At 48.8% G+C, this 19,203-nt stretch overlaps 1 protein-coding gene across 1 annotated transcript in view; it reads right to left on the reverse strand.

The window, feature by feature from the left end:
- Positions 1 to 18,526, reverse strand: part of LOC144730698 (zinc finger transcription factor Trps1-like) — a 40,200-nt gene extending 21,674 nt beyond the window's left edge. Inside the window, exons 1-4 of the mRNA XM_078611391.1 lie at positions 17,627 to 18,526; positions 9,429 to 10,342; positions 7,754 to 8,547; positions 5,434 to 6,064 (exon numbers count right to left, since the gene is read on the reverse strand). Coding sequence (XP_078467517.1) covers positions 5,434 to 6,064; positions 7,754 to 8,547; positions 9,429 to 10,340 — 2,337 coding nt within the window. The 5' untranslated portion in view covers positions 10,341 to 10,342; positions 17,627 to 18,526. The remainder of the gene's footprint in view (positions 1 to 5,433; positions 6,065 to 7,753; positions 8,548 to 9,428; positions 10,343 to 17,626) is intronic.
- Positions 18,527 to 19,203: the final 677 nt, after the last annotated feature.

A 19,203-nucleotide genomic window follows, 5' to 3' on the forward strand; every position in this document is an offset into this window, starting at 1 on the left:
TGTGACACCACTTGCTGTGACGTAGTGGCAGATTTCATTTGTATATCAAAACGGTTGACTTAAAACCAAGTTGTACTATGGTAACTGTCAAGATTCAAGCACATTTTAATTTTGATACAGAAGTCAAGATGATTTAATATAACAAAAAATACTACGTAATATATTGCATATAGTAGCTTATAACCAAAAAATCATGTGGCCATTCAGCAATGTGCACATTCATCTCAAGCTTATACTTGTCTGGCCTGGGTTAAAGTCACGTGAGTGTGTGTGTTTGTAAGCTCTTACACGACACATGTTTAATGGGGAGCAGTACGTGTAAGGGTTAGAGCACTGCGCTACGAACCTGGCGACCCCAGTTCAATTCCTGCTCACGGCCAACACCTGCGACAATTATCTGAACCGGTCCTGTGTCTGCCCTAGGTCGACTCAGCCTCAAACATCGCCTCTAGGGAGACAAAGGCGGCCAGGCGTGGTGCTGGCCACCCACCCTCTCATGTGCCGTCTCGGCCTTCATAAGTGCTCACTAACAGCACTTGCCCCAACAGTCTGTTCAGGCTATACAGGGGATATTTGTCTTTGATTTGTCTTTGTAGAACAACACATCAATGGCATTATTTTACGTGGATCGGATGTACATATATTTTATCATGGATAATGGCAGTGATTGCAAAATACTTGTGCAACACAATAGCTAATTAAACGTCAACAGCTTGGACAGGCCTGAGTAAGCTGTAATTGTTTACCCAGATTCACTGCATTGTTAGGTCCAAAGATCTCACTGCATGGTGAAGTCTTGAACGAGGGCACCCAGAAAGAAGGTTTGTAGGGTAGGGAACACGTTTCTTGAGTAACATTAGCTCTGCCAGAAAAGAGGTTTGTAGGGTAAGAAACACGTGTCTTGAATAACATTAGCTCAGCCAGAAAAGAGGGTTGAAGGGTACAGAACACGTGTCTTGAGTAACATTAGCTTCAACGACAGCGGTGTGTGGCAGGTGTGGGGACTCAACAATGACATTTCATACACCAAAAAATGTGGACGTGTACACAAACTCGCGTGTGTGTGTGTAAACATTGCAAGGTGCCCAGTGTCATTATTCGCATGGTAAAGGGATCCATCGCTATGTTTCTGCACGACGTGGATAAAACGCAAGCTTTTAATCGATCGTCGCAAAAAGCAACCCGTATTTTAGTTGGCATTAACGTGATGCTTATTTAAAAAATGGTAAAATTGAGATATTTAGTGTCTATAAATCAGTAGAATTACATTTTTATTTGGTCCACTCATTCATCCACTTTTTTACTCATATTGCCACCTTGACTGTAAATTAAAAAAAAATGAAACTTGTTCCATGTATTTTAGGTCATGCAGATCTATGTTAAATTATTGCGTTGAAGAAACATCCCGGGCTGCCAGTTGGACATGTAGTTACAAGATTAAGTTGCCAACGTGGCATTGTCGTTCAACAAAAAAACGTGAATGAATGATTAATTAGGTCACAGGGATTGTACAAATTTGGGAGTATATTTACAAACATTACAACCCCACGCATCCTATAACCAAATCCCTACATTCGTCGAAATGTCTATTGAACAAGATTACCGACTGCACAGCTATGGAAGATCTATTTTTTTACTTTTTGTGAACATTCTCATAGTTCCCTTGCATACAACAACAAACTTTAATTTCTACGGGGATGAATCGAGAAACCAAACGTCTGCATAGCGTTGTTCACTTGAGCTGCATAAAAAGCCCCACCGATGTGTTTCTGGGTCACGTCACGTTTTATTCGAAATTGTGTCCCCACGTTTACGCCCCACATGTTACGTGGGTTCAGGGTACTATCCATCCCCAGTCTAACCCACGGTACAGACATGGTACTATCCTTCCCCAGTCTAACTCACGGTACAGACATGGTACTATCCTTCCCCAGTCTAACCCACGGTACAGTCATGGTACTATCCTTCCCCAGTCTAACCCACACTACAGTCATGGTACTATCCTTCCCCAGTCTAACCCACAGTAAGTCATGGTACTATCCTTCCCCAGTCTAACCCACGGTACAGTGATGGTACTATCCTTCCCCAGTCTAACCCACGGTACAGTCATGGTACTATCCTTCCCCAGTCTAACCCACAGTACAGTCATGGTACTATCCTTCCCCAGTCTAACCCACGGTACAGTCATGGTACTATTCTTCCCCAGTCTAACCCACGGTACAGTCATGGTACTATCCTTCCCCAGTCTAACCCACAGTACAGTCATGGTACTATCCTTCCCCAGTCTAACCCACAGTACAGTCATGGTACTATGCTACCCAGTCTAACCCACAGTACAGTCATGGTACTATCCTTCCCCAGTCTAACCCACAGTACAGTCATGGTACTATGCTACCCAGTCTAACCCACAGTACAGTCATGGTACTATCCTTCCCCAGTCTAACCCACAGTACAGTCATGGTACTATCCTTCCCCAGTCTAACCCACAGTACAGTCATGTTACTATCCTTCCCCAGTCTAACCCACACTACAGTCATGGTACTATCCTTCCCCAGTCTAACCCACAGTACAGTCATGGTACTATCCTTCCCCAGTCTAACCCACACTACAGTCATGGTACTATCCTTCCCCAGTCTAACCCACACTACAGTCATGGTACTATCCTTCCCCAGTCTAACCCACAGTACAGTCAAGGTACTATCCTTCCCCAGTCTAACCCACACTACAGTCATGGTACTATCCTTCCCCAGTCTAACCCACAGTACAGTCATGGTACTATCCTTCCCCAGTCTAACCCACGGTACAGAGTAATCAATAGCTGGCCACGCCACGACCAAGCATATTTCAAAGAATCACCCCCTGCTGAAAGACCGATTTGTTTCCAGAGGAAAAATAATCAATACGACGACAAGTGCTGCGTTTTTTGTCCCGCTGTTCACTGCAAATGAAAAAATATGAGGTAAACGGAGAGAGCGAGAGCAGTATATGACTTAAACAAAGGGAGTCGGAAATACCACGGCAGGCGAGGCGGAGGATACAAAAAAGTAAACAAACGGAATTAAGAGAAATTGCACAAGAACATCCGATGACCACAGTCATCACCCGCAGTGCACCCCAATCATCGTCAAATCTCGGAAGCCAAAGCAGCATCGAGGCTGGGTGCTCGTGCCAGCACGGGTGATCGCCATGCATAAACCAGGTGTTATAGTCTGTGGGGGCTACGCGGTGGCCAGCAGCAGCAGAGCAGAGAAGCATGGTGAATTGTTGTTGTGTACTTCAGTGTGAATGTCACCCCGCCTTCACAGAGCCACAGTGAATGAAGAATGGCCAAATAACCCCGCCATGATCCGCACAGTGTGTGGGAGGAGGCTCTCGCATCCAGCAGTGGATCAATAAAGGGCTGTGCAAAACACTGCACGGCAAAAAAGCTACACAATTCAAGGGATTTTCTGTCGAAATCATTTCCAAATGATACTTCGTATAAACAATAGGTAAAAATTGGTAAAAATGACCGACAAAATCTCCCCATTCACATAAGCGTACGTGGAATACGGCATTGACGTTGAAACGATGAAGGTTTTTATTATTATAAATGAGCAATCGCTGACATTTCCCCACCTCCTCACCAACAAATGGCACTCATAAGAGTTTTTTTTCAACGGTTTTACTTAACTTGATTCCTGTCGTGGTCAAATCTTGTAATCAAAACTTAGTCTACTTCCTGCTGTCAAATCAATTCCACATTTTTCACACATACTCAGATCCGGTGACAATGCGTGGCTGTATCAAATAATCAATGTATTCGCTACTTAAAGCAATTTTCATTTTGTGTGGACGCCTTATTATTTATATATATATTTGTGTAGATCAAAAACGCCGAGGGCCCTAAACGCTCGAATCGCCTCGCCCAAGAAGCAGGCGCCACGTGTCTCAGGCTCGCCTGCTCCGTGTCAACGAGTTACGGGCACCCTCACTCCACACAAACAAAAGTTGTACATTGAAGATGCATTCATAAAGTAATCAATTAATTCAAGTAAGCGTTGATGTGGGAGCATGGGTCGCATCATTGACGTACTTCGACCGTGAGTTAAACAAAGTTGTGAATAAAACCGTTTTTTTTACTTGTTTGAAGGAGTTTTTCACGTAATACCAAAACTGGATTTCTCAACAATTCTGACTGTGGCTTGATGATGCTGTTTGTAATTACCGGTGAAACGTCGTACTTAAGTTGTAAATGTTGTGGGTTTACTCTAAAACACGGTGTGCTGAACTAGTCACGAATTGACAAGTTGTGTTTATGTGACAAAACTTACAAATTGGCTGTGTCGGGTGGTGGCGGGTTTAACGACACATTCATATTTATGCGATCACACCCAAAAACCTCTATTCTGGATAATATTGGTAGTGAAAGCCCTACCGCGTGTTAAATAAAACCCACCTTCCTCTGACAAAAACGGCATTTAAAAGTCACACGTCGTGTAAAGTTGAAGGAAGGGGATCACCATCAAGAAGTGGCAGGTCGCCCTCCTCTCAACTCAACGTTGTAAACTTTTATCAGGGCATCGTTCTCTCCCGGCCTGGCTCCGTTGTGTATCGTTTGACTTCCCCCCATAACCCTTGTGGGTCGCGTCTGAGCCGCCGCTTCTCGTGTTGTGTGATGTTCCAGCCGTTACGGACGTAGTTTAGCATTTATTTACACGCGATATACATTAACAAAAATGTAATCATTCATCGTAACTCGTATATAAGAATGGAGGGGGGGCAAAAATATTGCCAAACAATACTGCACTCTAATAATCTCAAGAGTTTCAACGAGACAACTTTATTCTATTACAAAGCGTTTGAAAGCTGCGTAGGAAATTACTTTAATGAATACGAGTATGTGTATATGTATATGGGGAGCACAATGTACATTTTTCAAGCAATGTTAGTTTGACATTATGTAACGCGCTCTGCTAAACCCTCTACAAGTCTCATTACCCTCAGCTGTGATCCAGAAGTCACGTGCGGGTTTAAAAAAAACTTTACAGCTCTTTTAAAACACCCATCATTATGACATTATATAAACAACTGGACTAGTTTTTTTTTGTTTGGGGGGGGGAAACGATTTAAAGTAAAGTACTGTATAGTAGTTATGAAAGGTATTCTTTGACGAAAGCCATACATACACCTTTAAAAACACAATTACAGTATATGTTGGGAATCCAAGTAGTTTTTTTTATTTTGCAAAGAATTCCTTCTATTTTCTTTTACTGAATCAGCTATATTTTAACAGTAGACCAGGCTTTATATTTAAATTATGAACATGATGATTTGGTTGATTAAACATTTCTTAGAATCAAGATACAGCAGCTGCACGTGTGTTAGTCTCACTTTTTTTTTGTACAGTTAAGTAAATATTACCAAAACAAAACAGATAACACATTTACTCACTCTGAGTGATGGGAGCTCCTCCCTGGATCTTTCACCATCCGCAGCTGGGAAGGTCATGAAATCCATGCCGGACATCATGCTGCTGCCATCCTCCACAGGAGCCACATTGTGGCCCTTAAAGTTCTGAGTCCTGGCGCCGAGGTCGGAGGTTAAATGTGGCGAGACGAACTGCGTCATCGACTGCCTCGTCGCGAAGTAACCTCGTGCGGCGCTCTGCGCCGTCAAAACGTTCTTGAGGACCGTTTTTGACGCGGAGCCCTCAAGCTGTCGAAGGCTTACCCCGTGCTCTGAACCGGACGATCCAGATCCCCGAGTCGCGAGTAGATTGTTTAAAGACCTCGCGCTGAGCTTGTTTGACTGCAGGCTTAAGCCGTTACCTGTCAGATCGCACGGCTTCTCGCTCTTAACAGGCGCGACCAAGGAGAAGCCAGATGTGGCCCATGTGGCGAGCAGATTGGTATAGAGTGCCGAATGCTCGGACTTGATAGCGCTCTCTGGCCCCACTGTAACCGGTGACACCTGACTCATGCAAATGACATGCAGGGGAACTTTTCGGAAATGTTCTTCAAGGGAGGGCGCATCTTCAGCAACAAAATCGCAGTGTTGGCATTTCATGACGCCGTGGATTTTTCTGCAGGTGCAAAAAAAACCAGCACATATATATAGAAACAAAATCTATACATACAATTTAAAATGTACAGCGCAGCAAGCCGTGAGGCTTTTAACACGTACAGCTATAGCCCGTGACAAAAGAGGGCTCAGCTCATATTTTTAAAAGGTGCGAGTTCAAATGCTGGCTGGAGATTGACGTAGTCCATCGTCCATGGCTCTGCTGTCTATAAAGTGAGTCCTACCTTGTCAAACATATACAACAGTTGTCCTACCATGTAGCAATGGGGTATTTACACAACTTCCTCCTGGAGAAGGAATCCGTCCTCCCAATGATCGTACAGAAACGTTTCCTTGACAAAGTAGCAGTTACCAACGTTTGTTTTCCTGTACTTGTACGCAGTCATGGTAGTCCTCGAGCCAAATATCGTATATTTCAATTATCGGTACCACCAGAGGTGGCGTGACCTTTGCGGCTCCAATTTCTTTATGTGGGCAATACCGATTAATTATGTGATAACCGTTTGAAACGAGTGGGTTCTCAAATAATTCACTCTTTTCGGCCATGTAAATACATCAGAATGACGAACGTTTTGCTACCTTAGGTGGTATTGATTTCTGCTCTGGCCCACAAACTGCGTAGGGGGGGGGGGCGCAGTGGGTCAGTGGTTACAGCACTGTGCTATTAACCCGGTGACCTGAGTTCGATTCCTAGCTGCGGCTAAGACTGGTGATGAATGACACCTGAACCAGTCATGAGACCTGCACTGACGGTATGGTCAAAACAAAACCCATAATCTGCATGGCATGAGGAGCTGTGACTAAAGGCTTAAGTTACTATTTGACTGACTGTGCAATAAATGTAGACACCTATGGAGAGACTTGTCCCGGCCATAGTAATGTATAATTTCCACCGTTGGCTCAAGACCACCAACAGAGATGTGCATCACCCACAATCCAGCTGATTTGATCTAAACCTCTTTTGGGCATACACTATGAAAGTCATGAGACATCCCACATCAGTAAAAGTGTGGAGGTGATGTGTCTACCAAATCTTGCAAATACGTATTACACATATATTTGATCAAACATGGTTAAATTAACAATCCATTTCTCGACAGGAGGCATAACTCGTTACAATTACTTTGAACAGGTAGGTAACCCATAGTAGGTAATGTCTGCCCATATACCTTATTCACATTTTTGCATGCCAACAGAATGGCTTCATATACTCCTTCCTGTTTTGACAGCTTCAACGATAGCATTTTATTTAGAATATTCTCATTCGTGTCATATCGCATATGTGTTTTATTTGCCGTATATTCCAGTAACAAAAGAAAAACATACATTGGTGTGTCGCGTGGGATGACAGCAACAATGTCTGCATTCAACGTGTAAAGTATATCGTTTCATCCCTTGAACTGCAGCGCTCATATTTCACCATCACAGTTAATCGAGGTGTATGATACGGGAAAAGTTGCGTATACGGATCTAACGGCTTGGTGACGACAGACATTTTATAACCCCTACCGTTACTCCCCCACGTGGGGGTTCGTGCTCAACTCTTTCCTCCATGAACGGTTAATTATTAATTTAAAAAGCATGCATAATCATGCACTACTACAATACCAAGCTATGTGGCATGTGGGCAAAGGGTCAACAGAAAATAAACCGCACTTGAAGGGTGATACTGTTAGCGGATGTGACCAACCTGCAATGCCGAGCAAGTCCCTCCTCGGTGGGCGATGTAAATATACATTTTGTGCACTGATATGAAGTGTCACGACGTTCGTCATGCACGGAGATTTCCAGTGGTTGGTCCGGGCAGGTCTCCTGATTAAGACCATCTTTGCCCTCCGGCAGCACGGTGTGTGTTGGCGTCGCGGTTCTGGAGTCTCCTCGCCCGGGGCCTTTTATAACGGACGAGCTACCGTCGGCGAGCCAGCCTTGACCATCCGTCACCGGAACAACTTCATCCATCACAGCCCCCTCCGTCGCTTCCTCCTGTTTCTCAGGAGACGGTCCTGAAAACGTATCACCGTGGATTTCACGGTAGTGGCACATCAACTTCTCACCGTCGCCGCCCTCGCAGGCAAAACTACACGACCTGCACTGGAGACGCCGAAGTGAATCGTCGCTCTGCTTGGCGGCGGCACTGGATGTGGCACCTGCAGCGGGCAGCTGCGATAAACCCTGACCTTCAGATGCCGACTCTTGCTCAACATTTTCACAACGCGCATTTTGACTCGCCCCAACGGGACCATCCAAAATCTGCCCGTCGGCGTCTACGTCTGCGGCTGCGTTGCTTCTCCTGTGGTCATCGTTGGGATTTTCGGCAGACAACTTCAGCTTGCTGGGATGCACGGAGAGGGCATGGCTCTCCAGCTCTGCCGAGGCGCTCCCAATGTACGTGAAGTTGCAGAACTTGCACCTGAAGTATTTTGTGTCGCCCTGGCAGTCCGGAGTCTTCCGCCCAATACCGATAAGGGTGCCCTGTATCGCCACCTTCAGGGATAATAATGCATATGCATTGTTAACGCAAGAACAGTATACAACATTTTGCCTAAACTTGTCTACTGAAAAATATATATACTTTTATGGTCAGCAGCACAAGGAGAGTGTGGAAGAGAAATGCATTCACAATCTGATGGTTCAAATCATGCAAGGGAAATTACTCTGCCGCTCATCCTTTTTGCGGTAGTTTAAATTGGTACAACTTTGTGCAAAGTTAACATTGGTTGACCTTATACCCTGGCTCCTAGCAGAGGACGCTAGTCCCAACCGGGAAGCTACCTGTGAGCCCAGTCTTCTAAAAACTGAGATATCCCATTGGTTCAAATATGAGTAAGGAAATATTTCAAACATTTAAATTACAGTATATCCAAAATTCACTTTAAAGGCTGAGACAATATAAATTGCTGTACTGTCATAATAATTCATTTTCTACACACTCGTGTAAATTCGTTTCACTTTTCTACCACTAAACATTCATCATACCCACGTAAAGATAGCAATTGTCTGGTAAGCATGCATCTTTAAAATCTCTTTCAGGGGGATCCTGAAGAGAATATTGGGCCAATTCCTTAGCGAGTACTGTGCTTATGGGAGTAAAACAGAGTACCATATACCTGGAGCACACGTTCACAGGGGAGGATAACACGAAACTATCTTTCGTCTGCGTGCACTACCATCTCATCAGCCAAAATGTTGCAGGTAGGTGCCCCGCACACTGTATATGTCTGCATTACTCACCAACCACTGCCACAAAAGTAGTGTATTACCGGCATGCCCCATCATGCCAGTTATAATTCCCAGTGCTGATCGGGGTGGGGAGGCGGGGGGACAATGGCAGCAGCTGCTCATCAGTTAGCTTTGCGTTTACTCACCTGCACATCGTAGGAACCATTCGAGGACGAGGTGGTCGTCTTCTGGATGACTGCAATCTTCAGTTTATCGGCGTGGCCAGCGAGCCCCAACATTTCGCTCGTCTCCGACAGGCGGCCCGTGCGGTGCAGCGCCAGGATTCGGCTATCCAGGTCCGCGTCGTGCCGTGTGCGGTTGTGCAGCCCGAGGTGGTATTTGCGAAAGTGCTTCACGAGGTCAGTAGGATCGTTGCCATAGTAACTGTAGCCACAGGCACTGCAAGTGAAGTCTTGCAGCTCCGGCGTTGGGGAGGTGCCAACATCGTCCGCCTTTACCGTGATCTTGACACCGTCGTTGTCAGGGGACTTTGGGGAAGGCCGTTGACCAACCTCGTCGGCTTCGTCATCTTTGCCGGCGGTAGTTACTTTGCATGATGTGTCAGTGGTGGAGTCTGGCTCGCTCTTTCTTTGAGTGTCGTCGGCGGCGATTTCTGCCTGTTCAGAGTCATTCACTCCATCGTCTGAAGTTAACTTCTCTTGTGTTTGTTTTGTACATTCAGGGCTGTATGTTTTACAGAAAGCAGCGACCTCTTCATGCTTCACTGGCGGACAATTGCCCGTACTGTCCTCTCTTTTCATCTCGGCTTGACCAATAAAAAAATCACAAGTCTTTGGCAAACAGGTCTCTGCCGCAACACACAGAAGACTTGTTTCCATCATGGCTGCTTGGGAATCCCCCTCTGGGCCTGCCTTGGGATTAATCTGCTTCTGTTGTACTCTCTTGGAATTCACAAGTCTTGACCTCAGTTGTCCATCCACCCCGGCGGTTGTAGTCCCCTTTAAACTTGTGCGTATCTTGGTTCTCTCTGAACTTGCGGCTTCAGTAGTTGATGCCTCCAACACATTTCTTAATGGGAGATTCTTTCTGCGAACCATTCCTAGAAATGTAAAACAAAAAAGAAATGAGAATTAGCTCTGACTATACACAATCGATGTTGGTACCTCCGCTCAAACAAGCTAAAGGGTGGCCGCTCCTCTCAGTTAGGAGCCAAAAGCCACTGTTGGAAAATCCATATTCCCATGGCAGGGGCCAGTCTTTCTCGATCGGAAGACCACTGGCAACTTCACACGCAGCGGCATTTTTGTTGTAATGACCCTGGAGGGTTGAGTCGAGTTATCTTATGACAATGAAACGACAGTACAGTCCTGCAAATCCTTAAACTACGCTGGATTAAAAATGCATTAAACATGTAATTCCAGCCTCGTATTTCATGGCAGTTGTCCTCAACTGATTGAATTTAATTTCTTAATGTATTTTACAGACGATATTAAACATCACCACACTATCAATATGGTACAAGATGCAGTATTTTAATAATTTTACAATGCTTTTACTTTTGCCTTTGGTCCCTGTGGTTATGGATCTAATAATTTAAACCGATTCATTAATTAATTTCTAACACAACAACAGTATTATAAAGTGTTAGTACTCAATGTATTACACACAGTACCTGAAAATGTACAATTCAATGCTAGCACTTGATACCAATATTTCCTGTTGGGGTACCCACAAAACTATACTGTGCGTGCGCTTTTAAGACTGCGACTTTTCCATCAATGTCTAAACTCGTATGGTGAAACGAATATTAGTGGTAACAAATACATAGGCTGTATATACAGTGCGAAAATAAGTTTTTGCTCATGGCTAAATATTTTAATTACAACGGTGGCATTTTTCAATTTTACAATTAAATAACACTGCAGTAATGGGCCAAACATATTTCCTGATATGTTTTAATTTGCGTACTGCAGTGTGATACTTTGGCCATTAAACAGCGAAATATGTAAGTGAATCATCACGGAGCCTGGTTCGTGAACGTAAATAATTAAACAAGCCTAAGCGTGATGAATCTAAGCTTTCTGCAATGGTCAATTGTCCTTCAGCCCTGCAATGTTTCCCAATAGACGGGAGCCACCACCACTAAAAACCCAAGACACATGAAAGCATGTCTCTCTCACGGTCACCCTAACAACCACACGTGTCACTTCTGGAGGCTCACAGCATTCACTAACTAGAGGCAATAAATCACGTGCTTTTTACTTGACGTGCTTGTATCAGAGTTCAAAAAACACTTGTGACAGCGTTTGCCAGTGTTGTATTGGACACGCAACAGGCGTGATCGAGACGTCTAAACCCAGCGTGTACAGGAATGTACTTGCCGCTGCATATAGAGACAGGACTGTCTGTACGCGTTAACTTTACACGGCGCACTTTTGAAAGCAACCTTGCAAACTTGAACATACGCTTCAAATTAGCCACCGAAACGTATTCAACGGACATGATGCACGGTTATACGAGTCGCGTTGCACTTGGTTAATTCACAAAAAAACGAGCGCAAGATACGAAGAGGTGTGTGCTTGGGTTTACAATTACGAAGGGAAAAAGGGAACACGTGGATTGGAGAACATACTCAGGGTTTTTTGTTTGTTGGTAAAGACATCATCCACGCTGCCAAGGAAAGTAAACGATAATAGCGAAGTGGCAGCCAGGGAGTGGATGGTAAGCGTCCGAGAAACACGTCCACCAAGGAGATGGAACGATCGTATCACACAGCTCTTGTGCACGCATTAAGAGCTACATTATTACATCGCAGAATTGTGGATGGCAGCGGACCTTTGTCCAGCAGAGGATAGACCAAGGCTGATGATGATTATTATTATTTTAAACGCTCCACGCATACACGCACATCCGATTAGCACGGTTGGCTACGTAGGGTACGAAAGAAGTTCATCACACAGTACTAACTACATACAAGGACCCACACACCAGGACCCCCACACACACGCGACACTTACCCTTAAGCGACGTTCACATACATCCATGTTAAACACTGAACAGTCAAACGCCATCATCGTTCAGCCGCGGTCAGTCCACTGCTGGACGAAGCCCTCTCCAAGCTGCCGCAACCTCCCACCACCCCGGCGATGTTTAACAATCCACCCATTCCCACTGGCACTTTGTAGTGCCACCAGCTGCAACATCGTCGCCGTTCTTCCATCGGCCTCCGTGGCCGTGATCTCGGCGGACGGATTCTGTCGCCGTGTGCGAATATATGAATCGTGTCTGGCAGATGATGCACACTGCTCGACGCGTACGCACCACTGCAGGAAACCCCCCTCTCTCCATACACGACTCCAAGTTGATGCTGCTACACTTAACGAGCCTCCGCTACACAAAACCATATCAAAAGTGCACAGCAGATGAATTGACGCGGCCAGATGTCGTTAACACGACGAGACGCGTTCTCTACCCCCGACTTGATGAATGCGCGCCTAAGTAGATGTGCGTGTGCAGATGTGTGAACTCGTTAGCACCACTTGCCACAAACGTATGTGATTATCGCACGGTGGGCTACGTACGGTGCGAAAGAAGTTCGACCTGCATGCACGTGTATTTATGCGTGTGGCCCCCCACCGCCTTGTGCGCCGTGCCGGCCTTCACAGGTGCTCGCTGGCAGCACTTGCCCCAACAGTCTGTTTAAAGACTATACGGGGGATCTTTGTCTTTGAACTCTACGAACTCGGCGACCCCAGTTCGATTCCCGCTCACGGACAAACACCGACGACGAGTATCTGGGCCGCCCCTAGGTAGACTCAGCCTAAAATGAGTACCCGGTGCGATTTGTAAATATCGCCACTGGGGAGATAAAGGCGGTCGGGCGTGGTACTGCTGGCGACATCACCCCCTCGTGTGCTTCACAGGTGCTCGCTAACAGCACTTGCCTCAACATTCTGTTACAAGCTTTGTCGATGTGTGTGTGTAGGTGTGGATGTGTGTGTGTAGATGTGTGTGTGTAGATGTCTTTGTAGATGTGTGTGTAGATATTTGTAGATGTCTTTGCAGATGTGTGTGTGTAGATCTTTGTAGATGTGCGTGTAGATGTTTGTAGATGTGTGTGTAGATGTCTTTGTAGATGTGGGTGTAGATGTGTCTGTAGATATTTCTAGATGTCTTTGTAGATGTGTGTAGATATTTGTAGATGTGTGTGTGTAGGTGTGTGTGTGTAGATGTGTGTTTAGATATTTGTAGATGTCTTTGTAGATGTGTGTGTGTAGATCTTTGTAGATGTGCGTGTAGATGTGTGTGTAGGTGTGTAGATCTTTGTAGATGTGTGTAGATATTTGTAGATGTCTTTGTAGATGTGTGTAGATGTGTGTGTAGATATTTGTAGATGTTTTTGTAGATGTGTGTGTGTAGATCTTTGTAGATGTGTGTGTAGATGTGTGTGTAGATATTTGTAGATGTTTTTGTAGATGTGTGTGTGTAGATCTTTGTAGATGTGTGTGTAGATGTCACTGGGTCTCATCATCAACAATAGACGTGGGCAGCACGCGGCCCCATGTCCAAATACAGTAACGTGGCTACGCGTCTCAGGTTCACAAGGAGGGGAACTCGACACACGCAGCTCTTACAAACAAGCCGGTTGTCAAATGTAATATATATGAAAGAGACGGCTTCGACGGCGAGCAACACAAACAACACAAAAGGAAGACTTTGTTTAAAACGGTAGTTGGGTAGTTAGTGGTGGTGTCAGCTGGTGAAGGTTGAGTCGAGGCTGCCCTCGACTGTGTGAGCGACTCACAACCACCCCCACACAACCACCCCCACACACAACCACCCCCACACAACCACCCCCACACACAACCACCCCCCACACAACCACCCCCACACACAACCACCCCCACACACAAACACCCCCACACACAACCACCCCCACACAACCATCCCCACACACAACCACCCCCACACAACCACCCCCACACACAACCACCCCCCACACAACCACCCCCACACACAACCACCCCCACACACAAACACCCCCACACAACCACCCCATACACAACCACCACATAAACAACCACCCCCACACACAACCACCCCCACACAACCACCCTCACACAACCACCCCCAAACAACCACCCCCACTCAACAACCCCCACACAACCACCCCATACACAACCACCCCCACACAACCACCCCCACACAACCACCCATACACAACCACCCCCACACAACCACCCCCACACAACCACCCCCACACAACCACCCCCACACAACCACCTCCCCACAACCACCCCCACACAACCACCTCCCCACAACCACCCCCACACAACCACCCCCACACAACCACCCCCACATAACCACCCCATACACAACCACCCCACACACAACCACCCCCACACAACCACCCCCACACAACCACCCCACACACAACCACCCCCACACAACCACCCCACACACAACCACCCCCACACAACCACCCCTACACAACCACCCCCACACAACCACCCCATACACAACCACCCCCACACAACCACCCCCACACAACCACCCCTATAACTCCACAACCACCCCAATACAACTCCACATCCACTAACATTCCTACGACTGGACATCCACATCCCCTAACCTCATCGATTACTACCTCATACTTACGACTACGTACAAACACGGTACTACAACCACACAGTCAACACTTACTATTGTACAACCATCCTACACCTATCCCGCTCCTACAACCGCTCCACATCTACTCCACCACATCCACAACTACACCACCACCACATCTAAAACCACTCCACCACCACCACCACGTCTACAACCACACCACCACCACCACGTCCACAACCACTCCACCACCACCACCACGTCTACAATCACACCACCACCACCACGTCTACAACCACTCCACCACCACCACCACGTCTACAACCACACCACCACCACCACGTCTAAAACCACCACCACCACATCTACAACCACGCCACCACCACGTCTACAACCACACCACCACGTCTACAACCACACCACCACCACGTCTAAAACCACCACCACATCTAAAACCACACCACCACCACGTCTACAACCACACCACCACCACGTCTACAACCACCACCACATCTACAACCACACCACCACGTCTACAACCACACCACCACGTCTACAACCACACCACCACGTCTACAACCACACCACCACCACCACAACCACACCACCACGTCTACAACCACACCACCACCACGTCTACAATCACACCACCACCACGTCTACAACCACCACCACAACCACATCTACAACCACACCACAACCACGTCTACAACCACACCACCACAACCACACCACCACCACCACCACCACGTCTACAACCACACCACCGCCACGTCTACCACCACCACCACATCTACAACCACACCACCCCACCACCACGTCTACAACCACACCACCACCACGTCTACCACCACCACCACTCCGAGACGCAACGACTGAGCTGCGCCGAGGCCGCTCTCGAACCAAGTCACCTCAAGTCTCACGAGTGTGGCACCATCGCCTCCAACCTCCCTCTACCCACCCACCCCTATAACCACCCACCCCTACAACCACCCACCCCTATAACCACCGACCCCTCGACTCATCCACTCCTATAACCACCCACCCCTATAACCACCCACCCCTATAACCACCTACCCCTTGACTCATCCACTCCTATAACCACCTACCCCTATAACCACCTACCCCTCTACCCACCAACCCCTATAACCACCTACCCCTATAGCAACCTACCCCTCGACTCATCCACCCCTATAACCACCTACCCCTATAACCACCTACCCCTCTACCCACCAACCCCTATAACCACCTACCCCTATAGCAACCTACCCCTCGACTCATCCACTCCTATAACCACCTACCCCTATAACCACCTACCCCTCTACCCACCAACCCCTATAACCACCTACCCCTATAGCAACCTACCCCTCGACTCATCCACCCCTATAACCACCTACCCCTATAACCACCTACCCCTATAACCACCTACCCCTTCTACCCACACGACCCTCTGCCTCTCCAACGTCCAGCGCCTCCTTCCTCGCCCGAGTGGGACACCGGCTCCACGCGAGCCTGCGCTCCCGGTAACCCCGGACTCCCCTCCCCAGCCACCTCGACCTTCCATCTCCAACCACCATCATCATCACCCCCCACCACCATCATCATCATCACCCCCCATCATAATCATCACCCCCCACCATCATCATCATCATCACCCCCCACCATCACAAGCAAGCATCGCCATCCGCCTCTCTACTCGCCAATCCCACGCCAGCACCTCCTCACGGGTTCAGCAAGTTCCCACTCAACACAGTACCCGGCTGCGTCTCTCTCTCTTCATCGTCATCATCATCATCTCAGAGCACAACGAGTAACCACGAACCGGTTACCAGCAGCCCTGCTGCTACGACGGACCCACGTCGCTCGCTCTTCACTCCTCGTGCGTCCGTCGGCACCACCTACGGGACGGACGGGTGGAGACATCCTCGGCCAGCCGAGGATGTCCCCACTGCGTTGGTGGCGGTGTCCCTGTCCGCTCCGGGGCCTCTCTCATCCCTCACCTGTGAGGTGCTCTGTCCATCCCTCACCTGTCAGCTGCTGTGTCCATCTCTCACCTGTCAGCTGCTCTGCCCATCTCTCACCTGTGAGATGTCCACCCCTCACCTGTGAGGTGCTCTGTCCATCTCTCACCTGTGATCTGCTCTGCCCACCCCTCACATGTGAGGTGCTCTGCCCACCCCTCACCTGTGAGGTGCTCTGCCCATCCCTCACCTGTCAGCTGCTCTGCCCACCCTTCACCTGTGAGGTGCTCTGTCCATCTCTCACCTGTGATCTGCTCTGCCGACCCCTCAACTGAGGTGCTGTGCTCACCCCTCACCTGTGAGGTGCTCTGTCCATCTCTCACCTGTGAGGTGCTCTGCCCCATCCCTCACCTGTGAGGTGCTCTGTCCATCTCTCACCTGTGATCTGCTCTGCCGACCCCTCACCTGAGCTGCTGTGCTCACCCCTCACCTGTGAGGTGCTCTGCCCATCTCTCACCTGTGAGGTGCTCTGTCCATATCTCACCTGTGAGGTGCTCTGCCCCACCCCTCACCTGTCAGCTGCTCTGCCCACCCGTCACCTGAGGTGCTGTGCTCACCCCTCACCTGTGAGGTGCTCTGCCCATCTCTCACCTGTGAGGTGCTCTGTCCATCTCTCACCTGTGAGGTGCTCTGCCCCACCCCTCACCTGTCAGCTGCTCTGCCCACCCGTCACCTGAGGTGCTGTGCTCACCCCTCACCTGTGAGGTGCTCTGCCCATCTCTCACCTGTGAGGTGCTCTGTTCATCTCTCACCTGTGAGGTGCTCTGCTCGTCTCTGCCCGGCGAGCGAGAGGCGTCGCGATTCGCCATAAATCCCGGCGGCTCCGCGCTGTGAAATCCTCTCCACCTCCTCCACCTCCTTCACCCGCGCTAACCGCCCAAGTCGCAGTGTCCTGGGGGGTTAGTGTGGTGGTGTTAGTGTGCTGGTGTTAGTGTGGTGGTGGTGTTAGAGTGGTGGTGGTGGTGCAATGCCACTGGTGCTGTGTGTGCGGTGCTGTGTGTGGCACTGTACGTGTGTGCTGTGGATGCGGATCGTATGTCTGTGTATGCGCTGTTACTGTACTGCGTGTACTTGTAGGTGGACGTGTCCGCAGATCCTATATATTCTTTGTTTCGTGCATTCGGGTGTCTATGTATACGAGTATCCTGTATACCGTGTGTGTCCTGTGTGTGTGTACCCTCTGTGTGTGTGTATCCTCTGTGTGTGTGTGTCCTGTGTGTGTGTCGTGTGTGTATGTCCTGTGTGTGTGTATCCTATGTGTGTGTATCCTGTATGTGTCCTGTGTGTGTGTATCCTGTATGTGTGTGTGTATCCTCTGTGTGTGTGTCCTCTGTGTGTCGTGTGTGTGTGTATCCTCTGTGTGTGTATCCTCTGTGTGTGTATCCTCTGTGTGTGTATCCTCTGTGTGTGTGTGAACTGTGTTGATCTCGGCCACGACCGCCCTCCGTGTCTCGCAGCGCTCCCGGGGTTTTGCTATCTGATTGATGATGGTGGTGGTGGTAGTGGTGGTGGTAGCGGTGGTGATTGACGGTGCTCTCTCTCTCGCTGCGTGTCTGTGTGCGTCTGCGGCTACTCCATGGCGCTACTCAGCGCTCTCCCCCAGCTCCCTCGCTCGCACGACTCCCTCCCTCGCCCCGCTCGCTCGCCTGTGCGAGCTTTTATCTGCAGCCCTTATCACTTGTCAGGACCCCCTCGTAACACGTCACCGGCGAGACGCGCCCTCGCTCCGCCCGCCAGAGCCTCACGCACTCGGCACGCATCCGCTCTCTTATCACCCCTCCCCCTCCTCCTGCTGCCCTCCCACCTCTCTCTCTCTCTTATCACTCCTCCCCCTCCTCCTGGTCCCCCCCCTCCCTCTCTCTCTTATCACCCCTCCCCCTCCTCCTGCTGCCCCCCCCCCTCTCTCTCTTATCACCCCTCCCCCTCCTCCTGCTGCCCTCCCCCCTCTCTCTCTCTTATCACCCCTCCTCCTGCTGCCCCCCCTCTCTATATTATCACCCCTCCCCCTCCTCCTGCTGTCTCCCTCCCCCCTCTGTCTATCACCCCCCCCCCCTTCTTCTCTCCCCCCCTGCTGCCCTCCTCTCTCTCTTATCACCCCTGCCCCTCCTGCTGCCCCCCCCCTTTCTCTCTCTTATCACCCCTCCCCCTCCTCCTGCTGCCCACCCCCCCCTCTCTCTCTCTTATCACCCCTCCTCCTGCTTTCTCCCTCTCCCCTCTGTCTATTATTACCCCCTTCTCCTCCTCCCTGCCCCCCTCTCTCTTATCACACCCCCACCCCCACCACCTCCTCCTCCTCCCCTGCCTGCCTCCCCCCCTCTCTCTCTCTCTT

This window comes from Lampetra planeri, chromosome 2 (genome assembly GCF_965212315.1).
Source record: "Lampetra planeri chromosome 2, kcLamPlan1.2.h2, whole genome shotgun sequence".
Lineage (NCBI taxonomy): Eukaryota > Metazoa > Chordata > Hyperoartia > Petromyzontiformes > Petromyzontidae > Lampetra > Lampetra planeri.